The 26,596-nt window shown below is 46.7% G+C and overlaps 1 protein-coding gene and 1 pseudogene across 1 annotated transcript; one reads left to right on the top strand and one right to left on the bottom strand.

The window, feature by feature from the left end:
* Nucleotides 1-7,867: 7,867 nt before the first annotated feature.
* LOC118669455 lies at nt 7,868-10,832 on the bottom strand (annotated as a pseudogene).
* Nucleotides 10,833-13,412: 2,580 nt separating this feature from the next.
* LOC118669454 (non-histone chromosomal protein HMG-14-like) lies at nt 13,413-24,729 on the top strand. The gene is made up of 2 exons (XM_036335546.1): nt 13,413-13,732; nt 24,651-24,729. The coding sequence occupies exons 1-2, from the start codon at nt 13,413-13,415 to the stop codon at nt 24,727-24,729; spliced, it is 399 nt and encodes a 132-aa protein (XP_036191439.1).
* Nucleotides 24,730-26,596: the final 1,867 nt, after the last annotated feature.

The following is a 26,596-nucleotide window of genomic DNA, read 5'->3' as shown; positions in this document are numbered from 1 at the left end:
ATTATTCTTTTGAATGGTTCCCCAAATTTAGATGGTTCAACAGGGTAGATCTTCTCAGTTACATCCTATTCTGGGACAGAATCTAAATTTATCTAAATAAAAATAGGAGCTCCATCAAAATATTCTTCTCACAGGTTGAGGTCATCCAGGGCACAATTATAGAATTTCAGAATTAAATCCTGTACTCATTAAAGCACTCATTGTGCCCCTTCCCACCCCGCCCCTTTGCAGGATACATTTCAGTGGCTCCTGTTCGCAGAGTCAGCTCCACGGGCTGGTGCCATCGCTCAGAACCTCCCCACGTGGTTTAGGGCCCTGCTGCTGCCATCTTGAAATTCTTCATTTTTAAACAAGGGATTGTAGTTTTCATTTCTCACCGGGCCCCACAAATTAGGTAGCTGGTCCTGCCTGTTTGTCTGCTTGGTTTTCAATAACTGTCATTTTCTAAACGCTTCAAGCTCAAAAGCTGAATTTTTACAAATTCATTTACTCAATGCATTGAAGACTTCCAAATGATTTTGAACAAAATGCAGCTAAAATTCAGAGCATTATAGGACACTTAGGTTGATATTAACAAAGCAGGTTATCACAAAGTCTCAGATATTCTAAGTCAACTGGTAGACAGGAAGGGGAATTTTGTGATCCACTTACTGTGTGTGTGTGTGTGTGTGTGTGTGTGTGTGTGTGTGTGTGTGTGTGACAGTTCAGTTTCCATTTCTGTTGGGAGACCAGCAGAATTTGTTTGGACAAAAGTACTAATTAGATATGCTTCCTCCCCAGTCCAAGTACATTTCCGCTCCACCGGGTCTTCATTTGAGAACAATATTGTTTCTACCAGGATGCTGGTCATGAATATTTATCACCTCAAAACCAAAGTTCTTCCTCAGCGATGAACTTGTAAACTGGATCTATGATAGCAATCAGAATAATGCCAGATGTTTCACCTTTGGCAGAAGGAACTTTCCAAAGCTTTCAATGTATTCCACAAATTTGGTTTTTAAAAAATCAACCATTATTAGAATTACCACATTTCTCAGTGGAAGCGTCTGAGGACCCTGCTATCGAGCTGGGGTCATGTCCCTGCTTCCATAGGCCCACTTCTGCCGATGGGCACTCACAGCCTTTTGAGGCATGGCCAGGGAAACTTGAAGATGAGCATGTTGGTTTAGAGCAGTGGTTCTCAACCTTCTGGCCCTTTAAATACAGTTCCTCATGTTGTGACCCAACCATAAAATTATTTTCGTTGCTACTTCATAACTGTAATGTTGCTACTGTTATGAATCGTCATGTAAATATCTGATATGCAGGATGGTCTTAGGCGACCCCTGTGAAAGGGTCGTTGAACCACCAAAGGGGTCGCGACCCACAGGTTGAGAATCGCTGGTTTAGAAGCACTAGGAAACATACCTAATGCAGCTGCTTGTGTTCATTCATCACTTTGGAGTGTGGTTTACTTAAAGTCACAACTAACTTTTGAAGTAATTCTGAGCTTCTTAGCATTCTGGTTTTCATGGATGCTAGGTGTCAACCAACATTTTATGCACCTTACACATTCAACTACAGCATTCATATTTTCATTTTCCCCTAAATGTGCTTTGATCTTTCAAAATGATTGCTGCTAAAAGGTTTATTGCAAGAGAAAAAATGTTACCCAACAACACAATAAATAATGGTTGTAGATACACTGAATAGACAATGACAAAGCCACTGTGAGCAAGAATACCCACACTGCCCCCGTACCCTCTCTGACCCCGCTGCTCAGCCTCCTTTTCCTGCCACATGTCACCTGCACCCACCTTGCACTTTCTCACATTTCCCACTGATCCTGCTGCTGTGTGGCCACGACCTCCCGCCTCAGCAGGGACGAGGGAGAGTGGTGGGCAGCGAGTTCTCTCACGACCACTGAGTCCTGAGGAGCTGGCGGCTGGGCACTCGATGTTTTATCCTGCTGCCCATCAAATGGGGTGTTAGCTGTGCCTTATCAGGGAACAGCTGCGGAAAGGAAGAGGGCACTGCTGGGCATCCTTTGGATTTTACCAGGAGGAAAAATTGTGAACTCAGTTTATGCACATGTCTCATCCCTTCTGTTCAAGACTGGAGGAGGCTGGGAATGTCAGGTGGAGGCCTGCTAATCCAATCCCAGGGTGTTTAACCCCACTATGATGACTAGTGTTCTGTTTTGTTTTTGATACTCTACAAGTAACTTTTCTACCTGTTGGTTTTTTAAGCTTCACTGAGGATATGTTTTGTATTGACTTCAGAGAGAGAGGAAGGGGGAGAGAGAGAAACATTGATGTGAGAGAAAAACATCAATTGGTTGCCTCATGAATGCTCCCCAACTGGGGATTAAACCCACAACCTAGGTATGTGCCCTGACTGGGAACGGAACCTGAAACCTTTTGGTGTAAGGGACAATGCTCCAGCTGACTGAGCCACCGGGCCAGGACTGTTTTCCTTCCTTCCTTCCTTCCTTCCTTCCTTCCTTCCTTCCTTCCTTCCTTCCTTCCTTCCTTTCTCTCTCTCTCTCTCTCTCTCTCTCTCTCTCTCTCTCTCTCTCTCTCTCTCTCTCATATCGAGCATCTGATATGTGTTAAACAACCCAAGACTATTCTGGAAAAACCTGGAGGTATAGCCACCCTTATCAATCATTGCTTTGGTTACCCTATGACTTCCTGATGAAATAGAATATTGTACGAATTTTAGAACAAGTTCTACATAATAAAAACGACCTATCATTTCGATGTGAAGGAACGAGTGAAGTCGGTACCGGGACAACATAAAACCAAGAGATGAATGGCAGCTCAGCAGGCTCAGGTGTGCGTCATAGTCAGCTCTCCTGGCAGCCGGATCCCAGGGACAATCTGCTCCTTTCTCACTGCCCGGAGCGATGTTCACTGAACTGCAAGCCGAATTCTCAAATTCTCGAGGGAAGAGGAAACCCTGGGTAATTAATCTTACTCTGGGCCTGGTAAGTGTGGGCCTCAGCACAGAAACCCTTTAACTGTGCCCCAAGGGAAGTTCCGGAGAGGCCACTTCTTTTGTTTGTGTTGGGAGGGGCCAGGTTAGAAGTGCAAAGGGATAGTGGGTTTTGACCAGCTTTTATACAAGTTGCATAAACCTCATTGTCTGAGGCTTCATCACCTGTAAAGTGGCCCTCACCGCACAGGCTGCCAACACATGTGGGTCAGAACAGCTGGGAGCAATTTTCAGTTGGAAAAATAACTTATGTGGAAAAGCAGCATAAACTTTCATCATATACCCGCTGGTTGTAAACGCAAGTCACGTCAGGGAGAAATGCGAATGGCTTGTTTTTCTGCGGGGCTGCGGTCGTCAGGTATTCCTGGGGCACCCACGTCCCAGGAACAGGCCATCGTAATGAAACGAACCGGATCGCCTTCTTACCTTTCTGGAGTCCTTGACTAGTGGATCGGGGGAAACAGATGCTTCAAGTTTCACAAAACTCGATTACAGCTTTGTGAGGGCTTTTCCCCAGCACCCTGATCTCCAGGATGTGCTGGTAGAGAAAGCTTTTCAAAGGAAACAGTATGGCCCAACACGGGGAAAGCGGATTTTTTAAAATATAAAATCATGCCATACGGACTTGGATGAGCGGGTGACCGTGACGGGAGGTGTCCAAAATGGAGAAAACAACGGATGTGGTCTGTCCAGAAGCAGAGTAAAACCATATTGGAAATTTGGACTCGCTTACGGTTTTTATCACCAGATATCCTGCTCTCCTCGTGGTGCAGGAGGCAGAAAGCCCGAGTGGCCCTCCATCCACAGAGCGTCAGAGACCTGGAACCGCACGCGGGACTAGCGAGTGCCGCGGTGTCAGCTCCGCTTGCTGTTGGCCCAAAAGGCAGAATAAAAGGCTCTTTTCCCACAATTCCATGGTGCAACCATTCTTTGTTTTCCGAAACCTCCTTTGGAAAAAAATTGGTAGTAAAACATACATAACATGAAATTGGCCATTTTAATCATTTTCAAATGTACAAATCAGTGGCATTCAGCACATTCACAAAGTGGTGTAACCAGCGCCGCTGGCTATTTCCAGAACTCGAGTTCTATTTTTCTAAGCTTCTCCGAGATGCAACACTTCAGCAGAAAGAGAAGATGCCGGTTTTGCTTTAAAGCGAGATCAATAAGCAATGGCTTGTTCCTGCCGGGGAAGGAAGACAATTACTGAGACAGCTCTTGTTAGGGATGTTTGCATCTGTCCACAGAGTGCTTAACCCTTTTCTGAACTCTGCTTCTATCCTAGGGGGTTGTAAACCAGGGAAGGCTGCAAAGATCCGTCCGTGCTCTAAAAAGACATTTTCAGCCGGACCGGACCGTATGGCTGGCCTGGGAGCAGAGGAGACCCTGATGATGTCATGTATGGAAGCAGGGAAAGCTAGCCACGCCCCGCAGAGGTGAGATAGGACCCTGTGTTCATTAAGTAGGGGACAAATGGAGTTTAGTTTTCAAACTTCTGCAATTCAAGTTGTGTATGGGTGTGATTTAAAATGAAGACGCTATAAAATAGTCTCAGGGTACGCATGCATTAAAGGAAATTCACAAAACATAGACCTGAGTAACTTGAGACCTGCAGTCTCCGAAAACATGTAATCTTCAGGTCTAGTGCCTTTGATGCTTACAGAGCATTTACCTCTTCTAAATAACCCATGCTAATGTCCCCATGCAGACTCCTTCACCTGCCACAGCCCCTGTGGAGGTAGCAGGGAAGCCCTGTTGAAGTCCTGTTTGGAGTATTTTTGGTCTATTTCTGAACCTGTCTCTTCTGTTTTGAAATCATGGTTGCAAAAAGCTCATAATTGATAGGTTTAATTGGAAAAATGGAAATGGGACTATGAGTTTAGCTTAACAACTTATTTCATGCATCAAATAGAGATATCCATCATTATGATTATATTTAACAGAAAGATGGCAGTATGTTAGCATTTGTTCAATCATTATAACTACTGGATGGGGGTTGGTTTTATTATTATTCTCTGTACTTTTTCTGTGTCCACTATGACAAAAATTAAGTACAACTTATAGGAATTAACAAAGCAGGGGACACCCTCCTCCTGGGGTAGGCAAAGGAAATGTCAACCCCGTGTTTTTTAGAAGTGGCTGGGCTTCCTAGAATAAAGTTGTTTCAAACCTCCCAAGCAGTCTTATCTGCACATCTTTTGAAAAAAGGCTTAATTGTTGCCTCCAGGCCCCAGGACAATCTCATCACTTTGCTCCAGGGACACTGCAGTTTACACGAAAGAACATTTTCAACAAGTGCTAAGGATTGTGCCCATGGTGGCTGCTTGGGAAACTATGGTGAGTGAATTCAGAAAATAGATCCTCCTGATTCTTTGGACAAAGTAATGAATGCCCCTTAGTAATGAACATGCCTTGTTTATTTTTAGTCCTTTTGAATGCAATCAAGGAAAGGAAAGAAGCGCTCAGGAGGCCCAAAGGCACTTTGGCACTCACCAAAGCAGCCAGACGCTGAATAACGCAGTGGGGGTCTACGGCTAAGTCCTATTTTTTGTGTTATCCAATGACACTAGGAGACGCGCTTTTAGTTCAAAGCGTTATTTCTCTTCAAGTGTCTTCATGGGGCTGTTGGTAATAATGCTAGAGCGATTTCAATGTACTGAGTGTCTGAGAGTTGTCCCAGGGGATAAAGGTAAGAAAAAGAAAAGGGCAGACGGAGAGCATTTGACCACAAAGGCTGGGAATTTCATTGGTTTGTGGGAGAATTCCTTGGCCAGTAGCTCTGGGAAATGGGGTGCTTTAGAGCCACACACGTTCTTGAAAACAAAGGGGCGTTGGGGATGTTGCATTAGTGAGGGTGCTTATAGCTGCAAGGAACCACAGACCCAACTCCGGATGGCTTAACCATGAGGGGATTTGTGAGCTTGCATGACAAGTCCTAACGCAGGCCCGCCCAAGGCTCCCCAGGGCACTGGCTCCTCTGCTCTGTGGACTCCTGGATTTGTCCTCTTCTCTGGGTTGGCTTTATCCTGCCGCAGCTCTGAGAACCACATCCATTCACAACAGTGTCTTGTGGTCTTTAGCCCCAGCCTTGGCTGGGAAAGTGTACCTTCATTAGCGAGTCCCAGGAGCAGACTCTGTACAATGAGGAGGTGCTGGATCCAGCTGCCCCAGGACCCCTGAGGCTGCAAAGGCTGAGAGATGCTATAAAACTAAGAGGAACGTGTAAGGCAAGAGATCAACTCCAGGTCTGGAGGCGGACACAGCCACCTCAGTCATTGTTTCTGACTTCTGAGAGGAAGCAACCAGCAAATCAAGTGAAAACACCACTGTGCACCATGGGCTTCCGCTTGGCGCAATGCCGTGAGGACACAATCTCTCCTCAGACATGCTCTCGGTAGAGACACGCGTTTTTCATGTTAATACAGTAACATCGCCTTATATTTCTGTCACAGAGGCATCACAAATGCTGGAATTTTGTCTTTTTCGCTACCGGACCAGCAGTGCCTGGAGCACTGACTAACACGGACAGCCCATCTTTTCCAAACAGTCAAAATGAAAATTGACTACAGAATCTCCAAAACAAGGAAAAGGCTTCAGTGGAAGCTATTCCAAGAAAAATGGACCCATAACACATTACAAGGGTGATCTGAAGATTGTAGCTGGAATCGTGATTTTTAGCCCCCCCCCCCCCCCATGCATTCACTTGTCGCGTGAGGGATGTTTTGCTCAGCATTATCTCAGATCACAGATGAGCAAACGAACATTTAAAAATATTTACAGCTAACTTGCTTGTTCTAAAAATAAAACCTCTTCACTGTTTGCCTCAAATTATTATTTTAAATTCATTTGCAGACATGGAATGCGCTTTTGCTTGGTAAGAACAGCAGCTTTCCCATCACACCCTGTTTGTTTATGGAAAAGCTTCGCGGGCTGCATTCTGAGTCTGACAGTGAAGTAACTTCTTGGATCAACATGGCCTCTGGATATGAAATTCCACTTTATTCATCACTGGTCTCTGTATAGTAGTCTGCATAGATGGCACTTTCAAACTGCCTGCAGCTCTGGGGAGAGAGACAATTCCCTAACAAAGCAGAAAGTAACTTCAAAGTATCTTCCACAAAGGCCTGGGCCGTAGGCAGTTGAAAACACTCTGTTCCACCTTCTCCGTTTCTAGAGAAAATCATGGGGTGCTGCTGTACGGCTCCTGGCACCTGGATCTCTAAAAGCGCTGATTTTAAAGTCACATGAACAAAGCTATTTTGAATCCAGCTTGTTTGTTTCCATCAAAATACATATGAAAAATCCTGGTGCGGAAAACTCAACATGTGCTGTAATACGGGGTGCACTTCCCTCCAACTACATAGAAAGGCTGAATTTCTGTTAAATCTTCAAAGAACTGGTCCCAATAGCTTAACTTCATTCTTCTCTTATGATAGTTAAAAAAAACAATGTTTTCCATACGCTTCTTTTAAAAAGAGGCAGCTGATTAAGAGAACAACACGGCCAGCACCATTATATAAGTAATGCTATTGGGTTTTCTGAAGTTTTATAATTGTTTCTAGAACAATACACCCTCCCCCCCCCCCCGCGCCCGCCCCCACTTTCCCCACAGCCACCCCGAAGCAACTCTGCATTCATATTTTATTTTCAACCTAACAGGGTCCCAAAGCCTGAGAGTTTCCTTGCTGAGAAGCTATCTTGGAGGTTTGGTTACTAATTTTTTTTTTTTTTGATAGCCTGTAGGGCAAACTGCTTAATTACTAGCAAGCCATCAACTTCCTAGGAAGCCCATTTTTTCCCCAGAACTAACATCTCCTAGGTGCTATACCCTGCGTTTCTGCTACTCCCTGTCTAATTAGACGTTCATGTGAGAAGGCTTTCTGATTCAGTTTCAGCTCATTGAACAGTTGCAGCATTTTAGTGAGACCACATGCTGAGGGTCCCCCATCAATATTTTATGAGCTAAGATGAGGTCTTTCCTGGAGGGTGTTTCTTCTTCCTCTTCTTCTTCCTCTTCCTCTGGACAATCCACTGAACCAACCAAACTCCCCTTGGGGGCTGTTACTGATGTAGCCAAGTGTGTAGTTTTGGAAGAGGCTCCATTGGCACTTGCCGGTGGTGTTGGGGCCACTGCAGGTCTGCTCTTTGCGCTGCTTCTCCGTCAGCACTGGCCGAGGGGGCGGGGGGGGGGGGGGCGGGGGGGGAAGGAAATGGGAAGCCACCGGAAGCTGTCATTCTGGGACGGTTTTCCTTGTCTTCACTGTCTTTGGCTTTCTTAGTCTTCACACATTTTTCATAACATCTTCTGGCTTGGATTTTTCCACTGGTGCCACAACTGCTTTTCCTTCGTCCCCTTCACCTTCATTAAACCCCATTTCTTCATCCTCTTCCGAGGCTTTTGCATCTGCAAAATCTGTTACTGCGCAGGACAGATGGCACACTGATCAGGTTCTGATTTTGTCTGTCTTTTTCTTGCTCATAGTTAGTCTTTAATCCTTGGAATGTCCGAACATATTCCATCAATTCAAGTGATTTATAAGAGTTTTCAACTATACGTGCAGTAGAAGACTTAATATCTTCCATTCTTGCAAATGCAAAGAACTCAATTACAGCTGAATTTAACAGATTGTACCAAGTTCCTGTATCCAAAAGAGCATGAAGAGCATTTACAACTGGCTCAAAAAGACTTCTCTTGTTGATGTAACGACTGTAAAATTCATCTTGAAGGCCAATTATCTGCCTCATAAAACGAAGAGCACACAAGGCCAGGAAAGTGTGCTTGGAATTCATCAAGACCAAGACTCTTCTTAGCAAATCCTTGTTCATAATATAATTTTTATGTGATATGCATGATGTTCCACACAAAATGCTACGAGTAGCTCTGAAATTAAGGCAAGCAGCTATGCTGTTTGATAATTATCAGGACAAATGGTGCTGTTTTTTGTTAGATCCAACTATATGATTCTTTTCCCTTTTGTCTTCTGAAGTTTTGGTCAAACGTGGGGCTGTGAGGACATGCATACAATGGTTGGAGAAGAAATGTAGAAATTGACCTTTTTTCAGTTTTATTAGTTGTAGCCAGCATGTTCTCTGGGTCAATTCGAGTACAAAGAAGTCCCATGAACTGAACAGCACCTCCTAGATCAGGATCACAGATCATTTGTTCAGTTACTACATTAATGAGAAGGAAGGGTATCATGGTCACTCTGTGGGCTTTTGAATGACCAATTCTCAGGCCATGGGTGGACTAAACTCTATTAGGTAAGAAAATGTATCTGTAGCAGTTGACCTGACCTGCAAATCATCCATGCCCATTACAATTTCAAGAGCAGGAAGAATCCTGAACTTTGCCAAAGATTTGGAAAATGCATCCCTGTTTTGAGGTTGTAATGTCAACTCACACAGTTTACCATCATGTGTTAATTGTGCCAAAACCAGACAGAAGCTCCTCATCTTCCTGCAACATGCTATCTAAAATTTGTTGAATTAAATAAAAGATGTCAGAGCAGAAAGAAAATTCTCTTCAAAATGGATGGCATAGCCCTGGCAGGTTTGACTCAGTGGCTAGAGCAGGGGTGGGCAAACTTTTTGACTCGAGGGCCACAATGGGTTCTTAAACTGGACCGGAGGGCCGGAACAAAAGCATGGATGGAGTGTTTGTGTGAACTAATATAAATTCAAAGTAAACATCATTACATAAAAGGGTACGGTCTTTTTTTTTTTTTAGTTTTATTCATTTCAAACGGGCCAGATGCGGCCCGCGGGCCGTAGTTTGCCCACGGCTGGGCTAGAGTGTCGGCTTGTAGTCGGAAGGGTCCTAGGTTTGATTCCAGCCAAGGGCACATGCCTGGGTTGCAGGCTCCATCCCCAGTCGGGGGTGTGCAGGCGGCAGCCAATCAGTGATTCTCTCTCATCATTGATTCTCTCTCATCATTGATGTTTCAATCTCCCTCTCCCTTCCTCTCTGAAATCAATAAAAATATATTTAAAAAACAAAAAAACGGATGGCATAGGCAAAACGATGTCCTGAATGTGCTGTATCCTGTAAGTCTGATGTACTTTCTACCTTCATTCAGAGTCTGTCATTGGCATAACTTTCTTAAATTTTGCAGTTTTGGTCAGGAATTCTCTATGCCTTTTTGGCTGAGCCAAAGCAGGGTCATATTCAAGGCATCCAACGACATGGATGGTACATGGATCAGAAAACATTACCTCAAACAGAGTTGCCTTATTTAGGAATAAGATTCCTCTAACAATTTCATGCACATGGTGTAAGCCTTCGGTGTTTTCCAGGGTCTCACAAGCTTGGAAGAGCTGCAGTAGCTTTCTAATATAACCTTCATTTCCCAAGGCCAGAGCCAGCTTTTCCCTGCGGATAGGTGAGGAGAGAGCTGAGGCGACTGAGTCAGCAATCTCTTCAAGTTTATTGCGTTTACATGTGGGCAGATCAGTCAGGGGACTGGTTTCAGGCATGTCTTCAAATCGTTCTTCTTCTGATTTGTCAGTGAGGCCCTGTGTGACTTCCACTGATAGAGCAGAACCTTGAATGTAACCAGTTTCCCCCCAGATCCCATCACCACCAGCTTTTTCCTGAAAATGTAGAGCCAGATCCCAGTGTTCAGCTTCTGACCAAAGGGTTCATGTCTCTTGTTGTTTCTGATATGCAGTGTTTGGATTTATGTTTGATTCCGAGAGTAGTGATCCCTGGGACGCGGCCCAACCAGCAGCGACATCCCCCTGAACTCCTCCACGGAAGTGGCAGAGACGGCCGGTGCTTTGGTCGCCCTCTCGCCGGTCTGCTTTCGGGGCACAGACCTTCGCTCCCACCACCACCGCCACCAGTACACATGCGCCATCTTGATATAATTTCTGATAGGGTGGGTTTATGAATCATCTTGCTTTGTTTCATATTTGTCCCATGTGTTCTTGGTTCCTTCTTTCCTGTCCTCTCATAGATTATTATTTCATATTCCTTTTATCTCCTCTTTTGATTCTTAGCTGTGCCTCTTTGTTTTATTTCAATATGCAACCTTAATATATCATTGTCAACATTGAATAAATATTACAGCACTTCCTGGACAAAGCAAGAACCTTAAACACTGCAATTGCATTTTATCCCTCCATTCTTCAGTGGTATTTTTGTCATGAGTTTTACTTCTACATGTGTTATAATACTTGCTATTATTTTCATTTGAACATTCAGACATCTTTTTAAAATTAAAAATAATCTTTTATACTTACCCACATACTTGCTTTTTCCAGTGCTTTTCATTCCTTCCTGTAGATTCCATTTCCCACATGAGATACTGTCTCTTTAGCTTAAAAAACCTGTCGAGATTGTAGTGATGTAAACCGAATGGCTTACTTCTTGAGCTTTGGATTTGTTGGTATCACATTCTCTCAGATTTTGTTTGTTTGAGAATATCTTTTTTTTCTTTCTCTCCCTCATTTTGAAGTATATTTCCACGGGCTATAAGCTTCTAAGTTGACATTTATTATTTTTCTTTCATCATTTTAATGATATTATTCTATTATCTTCTAGGTTTTCTTATTTCTGATTAGAAGTCAACTGCCATCTATGTCTCTCCTTCCTCTGCCCCCAAATATAAAGTGTCTCTTTCCCCCTCTGGTTTCTTTTATGAGCTTTCCTTCTGTCTTTGATTTTTCAGTGACCATGATGTGCCTGGGAGCGATCTTTGTATTCAGACAAAGCTTGGGATTTGCTGAGTTTATTGAACCTGTGGTTTAATGTCTTTTGTTAAGTTAGGAAGTTTCTGACTATTAAGTCTTCCAATAATTATTTTGCGCAGTTTTTTATTCTTTCTTTGCCCGGTTTGTTTTCTTTCTTTCATTCCACATATGCTAGATTGTTTGATATTGACTCCTGAGTTCCTAATATTTTGTTTTGAATCATTTTTTCTCCTGCGTGCTTCTGTTTAGACCAGTTATATTGACTGAATTCAAATTCTCCAGTGGTCTTTCTTTTCTTTTTTTTTCTGTGCCCAGTGTTCTCAGGAATTTAGTTCATTTGCCCTTCTTTGTGTCCATAGCTCTTCACTGTTCACTGGCTTTCATGAATTAAAGCTGGAAAAGGTAAGGAAAAGGATTCTCCCCCAGAGCTTCCAGAGGGAGTGTGGCCCTACAGACACCTTGATTTTGGCCTGGTGAACTAATTTTAGATCTGACCATCCAGCCAAGTGTGTGGTAATTTGTTACAGCATCCATCGGAAACTAATACAGCAAAAATGGAGTTTCTTTCTTTCCATCTGAATTGAAAGTCTGGGGTGTTGGTGCCTACGTGCAACCCTTACCAGTTTTCTGGCCACTATTCTAGAGGTAAGTACCGTGGAATAGGCAATGGAAACGAGAATGAGGAAGAGAGTAGCTTAGACTCCCAGGGCATGCCTGTGGAAGGCTGGGCCCCAGCTGATACACTACTTTAGAACAAAGGGGTGTTTCCTGAAATAACTGAAGGAGTGCTGCAAAGGACCGTATCTGTGCTCAGCTTGATTCCCACAGTTGACGTTGATTCCCTGTTAATAGCTTAACTGACAGACAGCAAGGGATGTGTAGGACTTTCATCCATAAATGGTCCTGAGCACACACCACAGGAAGCCTGGTTTAGGGCCTTGGAGACTAGAGCAAAATTAAAAGTTGAAACCAAGCAAAGGAAAGCTCAGAGAGGAATTCGGGGAACAAATGTTCTTGAGCAAGATGTTCAAGCCCTGAGTCAACTTTTGATCCCTGGGGCACGGTGAGAAGCCTGTGTCTGGGCTGTGACGAGGATTTTCGGTGGGAGGCGGTGAGCCTCCCCACTTCTCATTGCACGGAAACCCTGGGTTAGTCCCAGGGACTGTGGATGGGCTGTTGAGGCCCGGTGAGCGCCAAGCTGTGGAGAAGAGGAGACTCACTTTTCTACCCCATCTTCCCAGGGCCTCAGGCTATTTTGAAACCAGCCGCTGCACTTCCCCAAAGGGTCTTCTTTGTTCCCTTGGCTCCCTTCTGGAACAGTATCCATGTATCTATTTACCCAGGTGCATGTCGAGTGCAGCCTGGAAAAGTGTTGCTGGAAGTCACGCGGGTCATGTCTCAGGTGTTGGACTTGCTCTTGCTTCACCTCACAGTCTTTGCTTCATCTTATAAAGTGTATTTTCCCAGCAAAGGGCGAGGTGGGGTAGGGCCAGAGGAGGGCGAGAAGGAAAGAAACCCCCACCCTGTCCCACTTGGAGAGTTTAAAGTGGTCACGTGCTCCAATCCCTCCTCCCCATTCATTCATTCATTCATTCAACAAACGCTGATTGCGGACTTGCCTTGTGGCAGGAACTATGTTATGGGATACAAGTATGAATAGGGCAGGTCCTCCCACTGCCCCCATCGCGGGCCCCGGCAGCTTGGCAGCCCCTGTTCTCCGGACTCTGGGCCGGGCCGCCTCCACGATGCCCAAGAGGAAGGTCAGCTCTGCCGAGGGGGCGGCCCAAGAAGCACCCAAGAGGAGGTGGGCCAGGTTGTCAGCCACACCTGCTCCTGCAAAAGTGGACTCGAAGCCAAAAAAGGCGGCAGGAGAGGGTAAATCTGCAGCCAAAAAGGTGCAAAGGGAAAGGAAAAGGGGAGCAAAGGGAAAGCAGGCGCCAGGGGCTGACCAGGAGCCCACAGAAGATCTGCCTGCGGGAAACGGAGAAACTGAAGGCGGGGGAGGGGCGCGGGGGAGTCCAGCCTCCGATGCAGCAGGAGAGAAAGAAGCCAAGTCTGGTGAATGGTACAGGCCAGGGCTCAGCAGTGGTCCCTGTCTCCCTGCTTGCACAATCCAGGGGAATCGTTTTAGCAACTGTTCTGCACATGCAAGGCTTTTAGTAGCTCTAGACACCTTATTAAGAAGGAGGGAGTTCCACCTCATCCCACTTTTTTAAAGTGTGAATGCTTTTTTTTTTTTTTTAGAGATGAATAATTTGCCGGTTGTTTATTTTTTTGGCACAACCAGAAATAGTGGGATCTTGAATATGGAGGCGTTGACTGTCTTAGCTGTCAGCCCGACATTCCATAGATGGGGGTGGTTTTTATATCCCGTAATGCAGAGCATGCTAAATGGCAGTTGGGAGTCAGCCGTGCGTTTGCTATGTCTTGAACCTTTAAAGTTGCTTCTATTCACGTGTGTTTGGTAGAACTGTTTCCTGAAGAGAAGCACTGCTGGCCGTTGGCTCTCTCCCTGTCAGAACGTTGTGCTTCTGTAGCACCTTTGGCTGGCCGTCAGCTTTCCTAGTGACTTTGCTAATGTGCTGTGAGCGATGGAACATGTGATTATGTAGAATAGAGGGTATTCAATTGTGAATTAGTGGCGGGGAGGGGAGAGCGTGAACAGGATATAGTCATTGACTGGGGGAGTGCACGGTTTAGAAAGATAAACAGGCCTGTTTTAAAGTGGGGTGGAGAGGCAGGGAGAGAGGAGTGCCCGCGTGGCGTGAATGAGGAGCACCTGCGTCCGCGTCCTGCCAGGCTGGCTGACCGCCCATTTCACAGCTGAGGACAGTAAGGCTCGCAGGACTCTGTGGCCGCATTAGGCCCGTACCTACCGCTGGGAGGGAGGGCATTGCTCCGCCTCAGGGAAGGAAGTCTGGCTTCATTCTCCCAGCGAGACCTGGGGTGACTCCCTGGGAACAGCACAGCCCCAGGGGACCAGGAGAGCTTCCAGAAGCAAGAGGATTCCCAGGAGGTAGGTGGGAGGAACAGATGGAATTCCTCAGGCGGCCACAACATGAGGTACGAGGGCTTGGGGGTTCCAGCACATTCCCTATTGGTGGGGCAGCAGTAGGGGAGGAAGGTTAAGAAAGACCATGATTTTGTTGCGGTTTTAGAAAACTTTGCTTTTCCCCACGTTCACACGCAGGCTCGCAGCACCTGATCACGGTGGAGAGGCTTGGGCCTGCGTGCTCATTTCTTTCCTGAGTCCTCTCTCTCTCTCTCTCTCTCTCTCTCTCTCTCTCTCTCACTAGGGCTTCAGAGTTAAGCAGCTTGTTCCACCTTGTATCTGGAGTGTGAACTCTGGGCTCTGAGCTCAGAGCCCAGGTCTTGGCTGTCACATGACAGAGGCCCAGGAATGAGAAGAAACCCAGGGATCCTGTATGAGGCCAGTGCGCAGGGAGTGCGCTAGCTGCTGTTTCCTGATCCCCTATTAGGAGCCTTAGCTTCTCAATCCTCACATCTCTCTGAGGACAGCACAGTTATTGCCCCATTTTACAGGGGAGGAAATCGAGGTACAGAGATGTTAAGTAACTTGCCGCCGGTCCCCAGCTGGTAATGCGTGGGCCGGATTGGAATCCACATGCGCCAGATTCCAGTCCCTGTACTTGCAGCTGGATATGTAAGGATGGAAATCAGCTAATGCCACAAACCATGTTTGGACATTCTAAGTCGGTGGTTCTCATCTGGGGCAGTTTTACCCTCCGGGGGACATTTGGCAGCGTTTGGAGACGTTTTTGATTGTCGCAATTGGGAGGGGGTGCTACTGGCGTCTGGTGGGTTAGAGGCCAGGGTTTCTGCTAAACATCTGGTGCTGCCTGGACAGCCCCTTCAAAAAAAGGATCAACAGCCGAAACCGGTTTGGCTCAGTGGATAGAGCGTCGGCCTGCGGACTGAAAGGTCCCAGGTTCGATTCCGGTCAAGGGCATGTACCTGGGTTGTGGGCACATCCCCAGTGGGAGATGTGCAGGAGGCAGCTGATCGATGTTTCTCTCTCATCGATGTTTCTAACTTTCTATCTCTCTCCCTTCCTCTCTGTGAAAAATCAATAAAATATATTTAAAAAAAAAAAAGGATCAACAAAATGTCCATAGTGCCGAGGTTGAAAAACCCGGTTCTAAATTTAAATAAATTCCAACACGTTTAGGAAACATAGCCTATTTTTCCATCCGCTGCGAATTCCTTAATTAAAGGTAAAAGAATCCCGATTCCAGTTTCCTTCCAACTTCACTTTGCTCCTTCCAGAACCTTTGGGAAATGAGGCCATCGGCTCCTGTTTGTGCTCCCCCAGGGATAGATGGTGTGAGAGCCCATGGTGGGCCCGCCCAAGCCCCCAGACCTGGCCCAGACCTAGGAGTGCACCTCACCAGCCTCCAGGTCAAAAGCATGAACTCTGACCCTGGACAATGCCAAGAGCAGGGCTCCTTGGAGGTGGAGCATCTGTTTCTTATTTGCTGGCTGTTGGGTGTTTCTCAGGATAGTTAAGCCTTTCCCAGTGTGAAGAGCTTTTTGAATAGTAAACTGTAGCAGGCTGCAGCAGGCTGCTGGTGCAGGCCGTACCCCGGGCATACCTTGCTCTAATTTGCACAAAGGCACGGAATGGACTAGCAAAGACCCACCACTCCACAGAGCCCAGGCATGAGTAACTGAGTTTTTGATTCTTTTGATTGAAAAAATGTATCCTGATCCCGTAACTCAGCGGTTCTCAACCTGTGGGTCGAGACCCCTTTGGCGGTCGAACGACCCTTTCACAGGGGTCGCCTAAGACCATCCTGCAGATCAGGTATTTACATGACGATTCATAACAGTAGCAACATTACAGTGATGAAGTAGCAACGAAAATAATTTTATGGTTGGGTCACAACATGAGGAACTGTAGTTAAAGGGCCAGAAGGTGGAGAACCACTGCCGTAACTACTCTGAATTCAGCAACACATGAAGATGAACTTACATTTCATTAATCAAGCAACACCCATCCTTTTGAAACATGGTAGTGCCGGAGGTTGCTTACTCAATCGAATGGCAGGGCTCGGCCTGCATGGATTTGGGGACTCTTGGCAGTAGCTCCAAGTGGTCCCAGGAGTCTGGGGCTGCAGGTGAGCCAGTCCTGCCCTAGATCATTGTACACAAAGGTCGCTCTATTCCCTAGTTGAAGAACTTACTTTAGGGGCAGAAGGCCAGTTGGCAATAGGTGAACATTTTAAATATTATTACCGAATAAAAAATTCAAGCTTTAAACATTTTCATTCTTCCTGGTTGTTTGGAAAAAATTAAGCCCTTGGATGAAAACCAGAGGCATGCGGCATGTGAGCCCCTCTCCCAGCCTCCTCTTGTCCTGCCCGGACCTGCGGCAGCTCTGCCCTCCTGGCCTTTGAAGACCTTCAGTTGTTCCATAGGCTAGCACTGTTCTAGAATACAAGGCGGTCCTGACCGGTTTGGCTCAGTGGATAGAGCGTCGGCCTGCGGACTGGAAGGTCCCAGGTTCGATTCCGGGCAAGGGCATGTACCTTGGTTGTGGGCACATCCCCAGAAAGGGGTGTGCAGGAGGCAGCTGGTCGATGTTTCTCTCTCATCGGTGTTTCTAACTCTCTATCCCTCTCCCTTCCTCTCTGTAAAAATCAATAAAATATATTAAACAAAAAAATACAAGGTGGAGCGGCTGGTGTGGCTCAGTGGTTGAGTGCAGACCCAGGGGTCACAGGTTTGATTCCTGATCAGGGCACATGCCCAGGTTGCGGGCTTGATCCCTCGTAGGGGACGTGCAAGAGGTAGTCTATTGATGTTGATGCATCGATGTTTCTATCTTTCTTTTCCTTCCTCTTTCTCTAAAATCAATAAAAACAGATTTTTTTAAAAAAGGATACAGGGTGGGATAAGAGTAGATTTACAGTTGTTTGTATGAAAAATAATGGAATACTTAATAAATAATAATAATACAAGAATAAACTCAGTTTCACATACTCACAACTGTAAACCTACTTGTGCCCCACCCTGTATAATGCAAGCCATGTATGTAATGTAAAATTTTCTTTTGTATGGTTGGAAATCCTCACCTGAGGATATTTTTCCATTGCTTTTCAGAGAGTGGGAGGGGAGGGAGGTGGAGAGAGAAACATTGATGTGAGAGAGACACATCAACTGCTTGCATCCCAAACTCTCCAAGACCGGGAGTGAACCCCAAAACCCAGCTATGTGCCCTTGATGGGGAATCAAACCCATGACCATTTGGTGTACAGGCGGACACTCCAACCACAGAGCAACATTGGCCAGGCCAGTAATGTAAAACTTTCTAGTAGCCCACATTAAGACAGTAAAAAGAAAGAGGTAAATTTAAATTTAGCAATATATTTTGTTTTATCCAACGTATCAAAATAGTATCTTTTCAACATGTAAACAATATTTGTAAAGTATTGATAAATACTAGAACCAACATATGTGCTGATATGAGCCCTGCAACGTGAATATCTTACATGATATATGAGTTGAAACCAAGCGTCATCCCACCAAAACCAATTTCTGTGTAACAAAAAGGCATTTTACACGGCTTCCATTTTAAAATCTAAATGAACTGAAGCTAAATAGAATGTACACTTAGTGCCTCAGTCACACTGGCCGCATGTGGAGTGGCCACCGTCTTGGACACACAGCTCTAGACCTTCACGTGTTTGAACTGACCTGTGTCCGCCCCATCACTACAAGCCAGGGGTTGGGAGAGAAGTTCTAGAATCTTCTTGTGCCCCATTAGAGCAGAGCTGTGGTCGTTGTCGGGATGCTCTTCCTGCGGCGTTTGCTCACTTCACGTGCCCTGTGGCGAGGAGGAGGGTAATCTATCTTGGGCCACACACAGCTGAAGGCCGGTTTTCAGGCGGGAGGAGGGGTCACCTGACTCTGACCTTGTCTCCAGGAGGGTGATTTTCAAAAGGATGAAGACAGGCAGACCCCCAAGGAAAAATCTCCTGGGTGGAAGCCGGCTGAAGCTCAGTAGGGAAGAGGGTGGAAGGGTGGGGGCTCCATCTCAGGGAGATTCACCCCCACACTCGGCGGAAGCGCTGTGGTGTGGTCAAGGCCGGGAGGAACAAAGAGGGTCTTTAGAACAGCACGTTCAGGCGGAACAGTTTAATGGACACAGAGCAGCACACCCAGGGTCCACACCGTGACTGCGCAACAGGACGTGGCCAGTACCTCTGCTGGCCTCTCTGGGCCCTTCCGGAGTGTTTCAGTGCCTAGACACGCCCCAGACAGGCTTAGCATCACACGCCTGCGGCCTCGCGCAGCCAGCGTCATTTGTCATCGCGTCTGATCTCAGTGTTTGCCGTATTATTGGATATCCTGTGGAAGAGAATCTAAAAATACGCCCTTTTCTCCTCTAAATCAGTCCTAACCTTACAACTGGGGTGGCAACCAGAGCATTGCTGGTGCCTCTGCTTTTCACTTTCCAGCGGAGGTGATGATACCCAGCTCCCATCTCACGCTGGTCTCGGTCTGTTTGCGCGCGGCTGGGTGGCTGAAGACTGTATTTCTAAGTTAAAACCGAGCTCCTCTCCGCTCTCCCCCCTCCCCCCCCCCCCCCGCCCTCCCAGCAGCAATCGCATGCGTTCATGGGCTGCAGTTTTCTGTCTTCAACGGAACAGTCCGGTCTCTCCCGATGTTAGGTCTTCAGCTGAAGTTATTTTCATCTCTGAGAATTTCTCCCGAGCTGCTTCTGTCGTGAAGGATAAAAGGGACAAAGGTTACACAGCTGCCCAGAGTCAGCTCAGTGTCTCTTTAAATACAGCCCTTGCCTCCCGGCTCGACCTCTTCCTTTTATGGAGGAGTCTGCAGCGAGAGGGGAGGGCGGAGAGCAGCAAGTTCTCCTGGGCTTGCGCTTTAAATTTTTTTTTTTATTTTATTGATTTCACAGAGGGAGAGAGAGATAGAAACATCAGTGATGAGAGAGAATCATTGATTGGCTGCCTCCTGCAGGCCCCCCACTGGGGATCAGGCATGCGCCCTGACTGGGAATTGAACTGTGACCTCCTGGTTCAGCAGTCGATGCTCAACCACTGAGCTGCACTGACCAGGCTGGCCTTGTGCTTTGCTCTTGTGTGGCTGCTGTATGAACGCCTTCCAGCACCTTCTGAGAAAGCCAATGAAAGCAGAAAGGCCCTTCGAACCCTCTCTTGCCCCCAATTCACTCTGTAGCTGTTACGCATACAGAGTTCGGAGAACAGCCCCATGCTTCCTGTGCCCCGTACCAGAGCATTCATGCTGCCGAATGCCTTTCTGTAATATTCTCGAAAACTCTCATTATATTTATCAGAAACCAAGGTCAGGAGTATAGGCTGCAAGACCTGTTCACAGAGAGAAACACATATTTCCCTGCTTTCATGTTGTGTGAGGCACTTACGCCAAACATACAATTGTCTACAGGGTCTATGACAGGGGTGGGCAAACTTTTTGACTCGAGGGCCACAATGGGTTCTTAAACTGGACCGGAGGGCCGGAACAAAAGCATGGATGGCGTGTTTGTGTGAACTAATATAAATTCAAAGTAAACATCGTTACGTAAAAGGGTACGGTCTTTTTTTTTTTTAGTTTTATTCATTTCAAACAGGCCGCATCCGGCCCGCGGGCCGTAGTTTGCCCACGGCTGGTCTATGTCCATATAGCCATTTTATCTTTGAAAGCTAGATCGTTTAAGAATTTTATTTTTTAAAGTTTGTAAGCCATCCCCACCCCTCAATGGCCATGGCCTCTGACTCTGAAAGTAGAAGGTGCCTGATTTTCTTCTTGCTTTTGCTCTGTGACTGCTGTGTGCTATTTGTTTTCTTTCTCCAACAAGAGTTAAGCTTCTTAGAGACATTGACCCTGCGTGGAAATAATTGGGCAAGGGCCTGACTGGTTCTTTATGAGAAATACAAGACCCTGGGGGATCCCAGCCTTTGAGAACCATCACGGAATTTGCCCAGGAAGCATGACATTGGCGAAAAGGGACTATAGGTGCCTTTTACCACGTTTACATGGACATGGATTCTGGGTTTTGCAAATGGAGAAATGTTGTGCAGGCCCCTGGGGATCGTGGACTATAATGTAGAGAAAGAAAGAGAAAGGCTCTTTTGTATTTTAAGATCAAGTCGTATAGCCACATCAGAGAAGCGACACTGTGTTCCCTCTTTACTTCTTTTTTGGGGGCATCTCAGAGAGAACCCAGTTTCACAACATGGGTGGAAGGTGTATTAAAAGTTTTTAACCCAGAATAGCCATTCCACTCTTGGAAAAAGAACAATGGTAGAGACGTGTACTGCCCATTTTCAAAACCTACTACAAAGCTACGGTAATTAAGACAGTGTAGTACTGGCATAAGATGGGCATATGGACCAATGGAATAGAATTGAGAGCCCAGAAATAAACCCATTTATCTATGGTCAATTGCTTTTTTAAAATATATTTTATTGATTTTTTACAGAGAGGAAGGGCGAGGGATAGAGAGTTAGAAACATCAGTGAGAGAGAAACATCCATCAGCTGCCTCCTGCACGCCCCCTACTGGGGATGTGCCTGCAGCCAAGGTACATGCCCTTGACTGGAATAGAACCTGGGACCCTTGAGTCCGCAGGCCGACGCTCTATCCACTGAGCCAAACCAGTTAGGGCTGGTCAATTGATTTTTAACCAGAGTATCAAGACATTCAATGGGAAAAGAATAGTTTTCTCATCAAATGGCCCTGGGACAACTGCTTATTCACAAGTGAATCTGGAACCCTATCTCACACCACCCATGAAAATGAATTAAAAATGGATCAAAGCCCTGCCTGGTTTTTCTGCGGTTAGAGCATTATCTACTGACTAAAAGGTCTCAGCTTTGATTCTGGCCAAGGGCAATACCTCAGTTACAGGCCCAATCCCCGGACCTGGTAGGGCACGTGCAGGAGGCAACCAGTTGATGTGTCTTTCTCACGTCAATGTTTCTCTCTGTCTCGTTCGCTCCCTTCCATTCTCTCGAAAAAATAAATGGAAAAAAATTCCTTGGGTGAAGATTAAAAAATGGATCAAAGATATAAATACAAGGCTTAAAATTATAAAACTTTTAGAAGAAAACATAGATGTAAATCTTTGTGACCTTGGATTTGACAGTAGTTTCTTAGATATGATACTAAAAGCACAGTATGACCAGCGGAAAAAAAAGATAAATTGGACTTCATCAAAATTAAGAACTTTTGTGTGTCAAAAGACACTATCAAGAAAGTGAAAAAACAGCCCACGGACTGAGAGAAAATATTTGCAAGCCCTATATCTGATTAGGATCTAGTATTTAGAATATATAGAGGATTCTTTCAATTCAACAATAAAGAGAAAAATAACCCAATTTTTAAAATGAGCAAAGGACGTGAATAAATACTGTTCCAATATGCAAGTGGACAATTAGCACATGATAAAATGCTCTACATCACTAGCCATCAAAGAAATGCAAATCAAATCACTCAAGATAACACTTCACACCCATTAAAATGCTATAACAAAAAAGTTAGCATCGGGCGAGGAGACGAATCCTCAAGTGTTGCTGAGAATATAAAGTGGTGCAGCCACTGTGGAAAACAGTTTGGCGGTTCCTTAAAAAGTAAAAAATAAACTTACCGTATGACCCAAAGTTTCCACTCAACCGAAGACATGTGTTTATACACAAACTTGGACATGAATGGCCATCGCATCGTTATTAATAGTAGATCCAAAGTAGAAACAGCCCAAATGTCCATGAACTGATGATGAACAAACAATGCGGCACATCCAGACTGGACAGTTAGGCAAAAGAAACCCTTCCGCCTCCCTTTCACCTGGACGTGCATCACGAATGCCTTCACCCCACGAGTCTTCCCCAGAGTGAGCCCTCAGCTGTGCGGAGTCTGGGAGGGGAGTGCGTCCATGGAGAAGACCACTTCTCCCCAGAGGGTCTGAGCGGGGAGCAGGCCTCCCTCCCATCCCCAGACCATCCCTCCTCTCCATAACTTGCGATGGTGCTTGCCGTTCCACCAGCAGCCAATCCCCTGGCTCCGTGCAGAGCTCACACATGGAAAGCCTATGTGGACAAGATGGGGACGGGAAGGAGTGACTCGGGCGGGCGGGCAGGCTGGACACACCCCCCATGTAGGAGCTGTGTTCCGGAAAGACCGTGGAACAGCGGTTCTCAACCTGTGGGTTGCGACTCCTTTGGTGGTCAAATGACCCTTTCAAGGGGTCGCCTAAGACCATCCTGCATATCAGATATTTACATGACGATGCATAACAGTAGCAACATGACAGTGATGAAGTAGCAACGAAAATAATTTTATGGTTGGGTCACAACATGAGGAACTGTATTTAAAGGGCCAGAAGGTTGAGAACCACTGCCTTGGAACCGCAAGTCGAGCACGTGGCTTCTGGGCCCAGGCCATCGATCTGGCATGGGGGCCGTGCCGGCCTCCCTGACCCATGGACCAGCTCTGTCATTCTGAGGGCTCAGAGATGCCACCGCAGAGGACAGCCAGGCCATGCGGGGGGGGGGGGGGGGGGGGGTTCTTTTGGTGGGAACCAGCGCCTCACAGAGGCTCGGGACTAGAGCTAGTGTGTGAGGGAGGCTTGTTCCTGGGCACCTCTTTCTTAACTGGGGAGCGCCTATGAGGAGAGGATGCCTAACATCCTACGTAGAAGCAAAGAGTCATAACTTGGGCTGTAACACCGCATGCGAGGGCCAGCAGGCCTGAGAGATTTAAGATTCATTCCTAAAACAGTGTTCCCTGCTCTGCAGCACGTAGGATATTTCATAATCCCGGCGGGCGGATTGCCTCTTGGCTTGCATTAGCGGGACGCTATTATCTCAAAAGTGTAAATCTCGGCTCTATTAGCCTTGGACAGGTTCTGGGGCCTCAGACTGCTGTTCCGTGGTCTCGCCATGAGCTTTGATGCGAGCGGATGAATGTGCAGACAATAAGAACAGATGTCAGAGCCCCCAGAAGATCAAAGTGTGGGCGCTGCCTTGGGAAAGCTGCCTGGGCCGCAGCTCCGGAATCTGCAGGAAGGCGTCATCCGTGTTCAAACAGCTCTGTCCCACCGAGGCAGCGCGACCGCCAACGTGCTCTTAACCGCTCCAGGGAGGACGAAAGCTCGCGCCCAGGCGGCCTTGACCCAAAGCCGGCCCTGGTCCGCGGTCACGGCCAGCGCTGGTTCTCCTCCCCCAGCCTTGGTCCATTTCCCCGATATCCTCGTTCATTTGGAGCGAAGAACATTTTCTATCCTCTGTCCTAAAACTGCCCTAAAATTGTTGTTTGTCTTTTCAAAATGGAAAATAAGAACCCACTGTTTCTAGCGTTTGTGGGCAAACGAGGGGGTTTGATGACGCAGGGCAGAGCTCCCAGAGGGGCACAGGCTGCTTTCTTCCATCTTTCCCTTTTACCGCCCTCCGAATTGCTTTCTGATTCTTTTTAAAAGTTTCTCAACTTGCCCCTCCACCTTTCCGCCCCGCCCGCCCCGCCCGCCCCGCCCGCCCCGCCCGCCCCAGCCTGCGTCCTCCATGCCTCCAGCGGATTCTGCGCCTTGGCAGGCCCCTGTGCCCCGGGCCTCTCTCGCATTCGCTCCAAAGCTTGTCGTGCTCTTTCTCTCGGGGTAACCGGGGTAACCGTGAGCAGACGCTGCGGGATGACTAGAGAGCGGAGCTCCCACACGCCCGCTGCCGATGGAGTGGCGTCCTTCTCGCCAGGCCATCCCTAATGGATTGTTTCGCAACGTTTTGCTCAGCTGGCCGACTCCATGATGTTTTTCACTGTGGGCTTTTCTGTAGATGCGTTTCATCAGTACGGCGGGATAGAACAAACGTTGAATGGGGGGTGGGGGGTGGGGACCAAAGTTAACATTTTAGGACCTATCGCAGCAGCATCGTTAGGATGATCTGTGCCAGAACCTGCATCTGGCGGTAAACTCTTTCTTCTTCAAGCATCCTCTTCCGCAATCACCCATCCAAACGCGGCTACTGTGGGAAAGTCCTCCGGCCATTGGCGCTTCGTGGTCGTTAACAGGCGTGTCTTCCCGGCTGACTGTGCCTGCTAGAGGTTATCACCCGGCACTCCGCAGACACAAAACCCTGACGCGTTCACGACGTCCCGCCTGAGGAATCACCTGCCACCGAGGGCCGTAATTGACAAGGGCAGCGCATTGTGCCATATGGTATGAGCGATCTCTGTCCCCGAACATGCAGCTCTCACGGTGTGACAAATTGTTTGTGGAACAACACACGCTACAGCCCAGACTGTTAGACAAAACACCCCACTGCAGTTGAAACCACAGTCTGGGCCCCCGAATAAGAAACATGCAAAATCCCACCTGCTGGCCAACATCGAGGCTTCAGTTTTCCTCCTCTCTCTCTCTTTCTCTCTCAGTTTTTTTCAACAAAGAAAATTAAATGTCAATTGAATGGAATATTGAGAAAAGGACCCAGGGTGAGGTTCCCACATACACTTAACTCAGTGATATTTTTGGTGGCCTAACTATTCACAGCTTGCGGTGGGGCCGAGGTCAAGCTGTTTGTGATTTGGAGTTTAAACCCTGATGTTTAATTGTTGCCAGACAGATGCAGCATAAAGGGCTAGCAGCACAGCAGATCTAGTCTCAGCAGTGATCTGTGGCCGGGGCCTGGCTACCTCTGGGAGATTGATATGCACTCGAGAAGAATCCTCGCCACAATTAAATGCTCATGTGCTCTGCCGCTCACCCAATATTTATGATACTTGAAGGCAGGAATTTTTCCCTGGGTGGGAGGTGAGATTATTGGGAGTGAAACAGGGACGAGAGGATTGATTTGGGGGATCCATTCTGTCATGGAAAAGTCTTAAGGTTTTATTGCATTTGAAAAACCTCTCTTCTCAAGAGATGGCTTCTCCCGATGATGTAACAGGACGAGAATGCTGTGTTCTCTTTAGTAAAATCTGTGGTATTTGTGTCTGTTGGGTCTTAATGTGTATCATGTGCATTGAAAGCATGGGTACTTTCTATATTTTAAGTTATAAGCTAAGGTGTATGATTATATAAGCTATATATATATATATATATATATATAACATATACATGTGAATACAACATATATATAGCAAAGTATTCTTACAACTCCTCTTGTAGCCTTATTTTCACGGGGAACACTGTAAGTTTCCATAGAAATGATTTATTGGTGCATGTGATTATGTTTATAACCAGTTACAGTTTAAGAATTGTAGCCCAGTTGGTTGGGTGTTGTCCCGTGCACTGCAGGGTCGCCGGTTCGATTCCCAGTCAGGGCACATGCCCAGGTTGCAGGCTCAGTCCCAGGTAGGGGGTGTGCAGGAGGCAGCCAATTGATGTTTCATTCTCTTATAGATGTTTCTCTCTTTCACTCCCCCCCCCCCCCCCCCCCCAAATCAATAGAGAGGGGGGAAAAAAGAATTGTGCCAAACCAAGAACTTGTTTTCTGGCGCTTTTGGTAGCCCTGCAGCCTGACGTTGGTACTGGACACCTGTTCTTAGGAGTTCTGTTGTCAGCATCACCAAGTCACATGGAACCTTCGTCTTTCTAGTCCGTCCTGTCAGCCCTGTTCCAGGCCCCATTTTGCAGTGTTCTCTCAGGTGGCCCTTAAATGCCCACCCCCTGAGTCCACGTTCAGATCATTCTAGTCATTTTGCTTCCAGTCCCTCCAACTCCATAACAATTCATCAGTAAATTCTGTCTCTGTTACCTCAAAAAAAACTGCAACTGAGCTCTCCGACGACGTGCCTCCACACCCTCAATTCCCGCCGTGGCCTCATCTGAATGCGACAGCAGGCTCCTGAGCGCTCTCCGCTTTCCCCGTGGCCCCATTCGGATCCAGCTAACATGGAGCAGCTGGAGTACCGCGCCCTGACCGGTTTGGCTCAG

Source organism: Myotis myotis, unplaced genomic scaffold (assembly GCF_014108235.1).
Source record: "Myotis myotis isolate mMyoMyo1 unplaced genomic scaffold, mMyoMyo1.p scaffold_m19_p_14, whole genome shotgun sequence".
Lineage (NCBI taxonomy): Eukaryota > Metazoa > Chordata > Mammalia > Chiroptera > Vespertilionidae > Myotis > Myotis myotis.
The sequence above is the reverse complement of the archived record's forward strand: the minus strand, read 5'-3'. Positions and strand labels throughout refer to the sequence as shown.

Coding starts and splice junctions, on each gene's coding strand:
- LOC118669454 (XM_036335546.1), top strand. CDS start 13,413: ATGCCCAAGAGGAAGGTCAGCTCTGCCGAGGGGGCGGCCCAAGAAGCA. Junction 13,733..24,650: donor GAAGCCAAGTCTGGTGAATG/GTACAGGCCAGG, acceptor TTCTTCTTCAAG/CATCCTCTTCCGCAATCACC.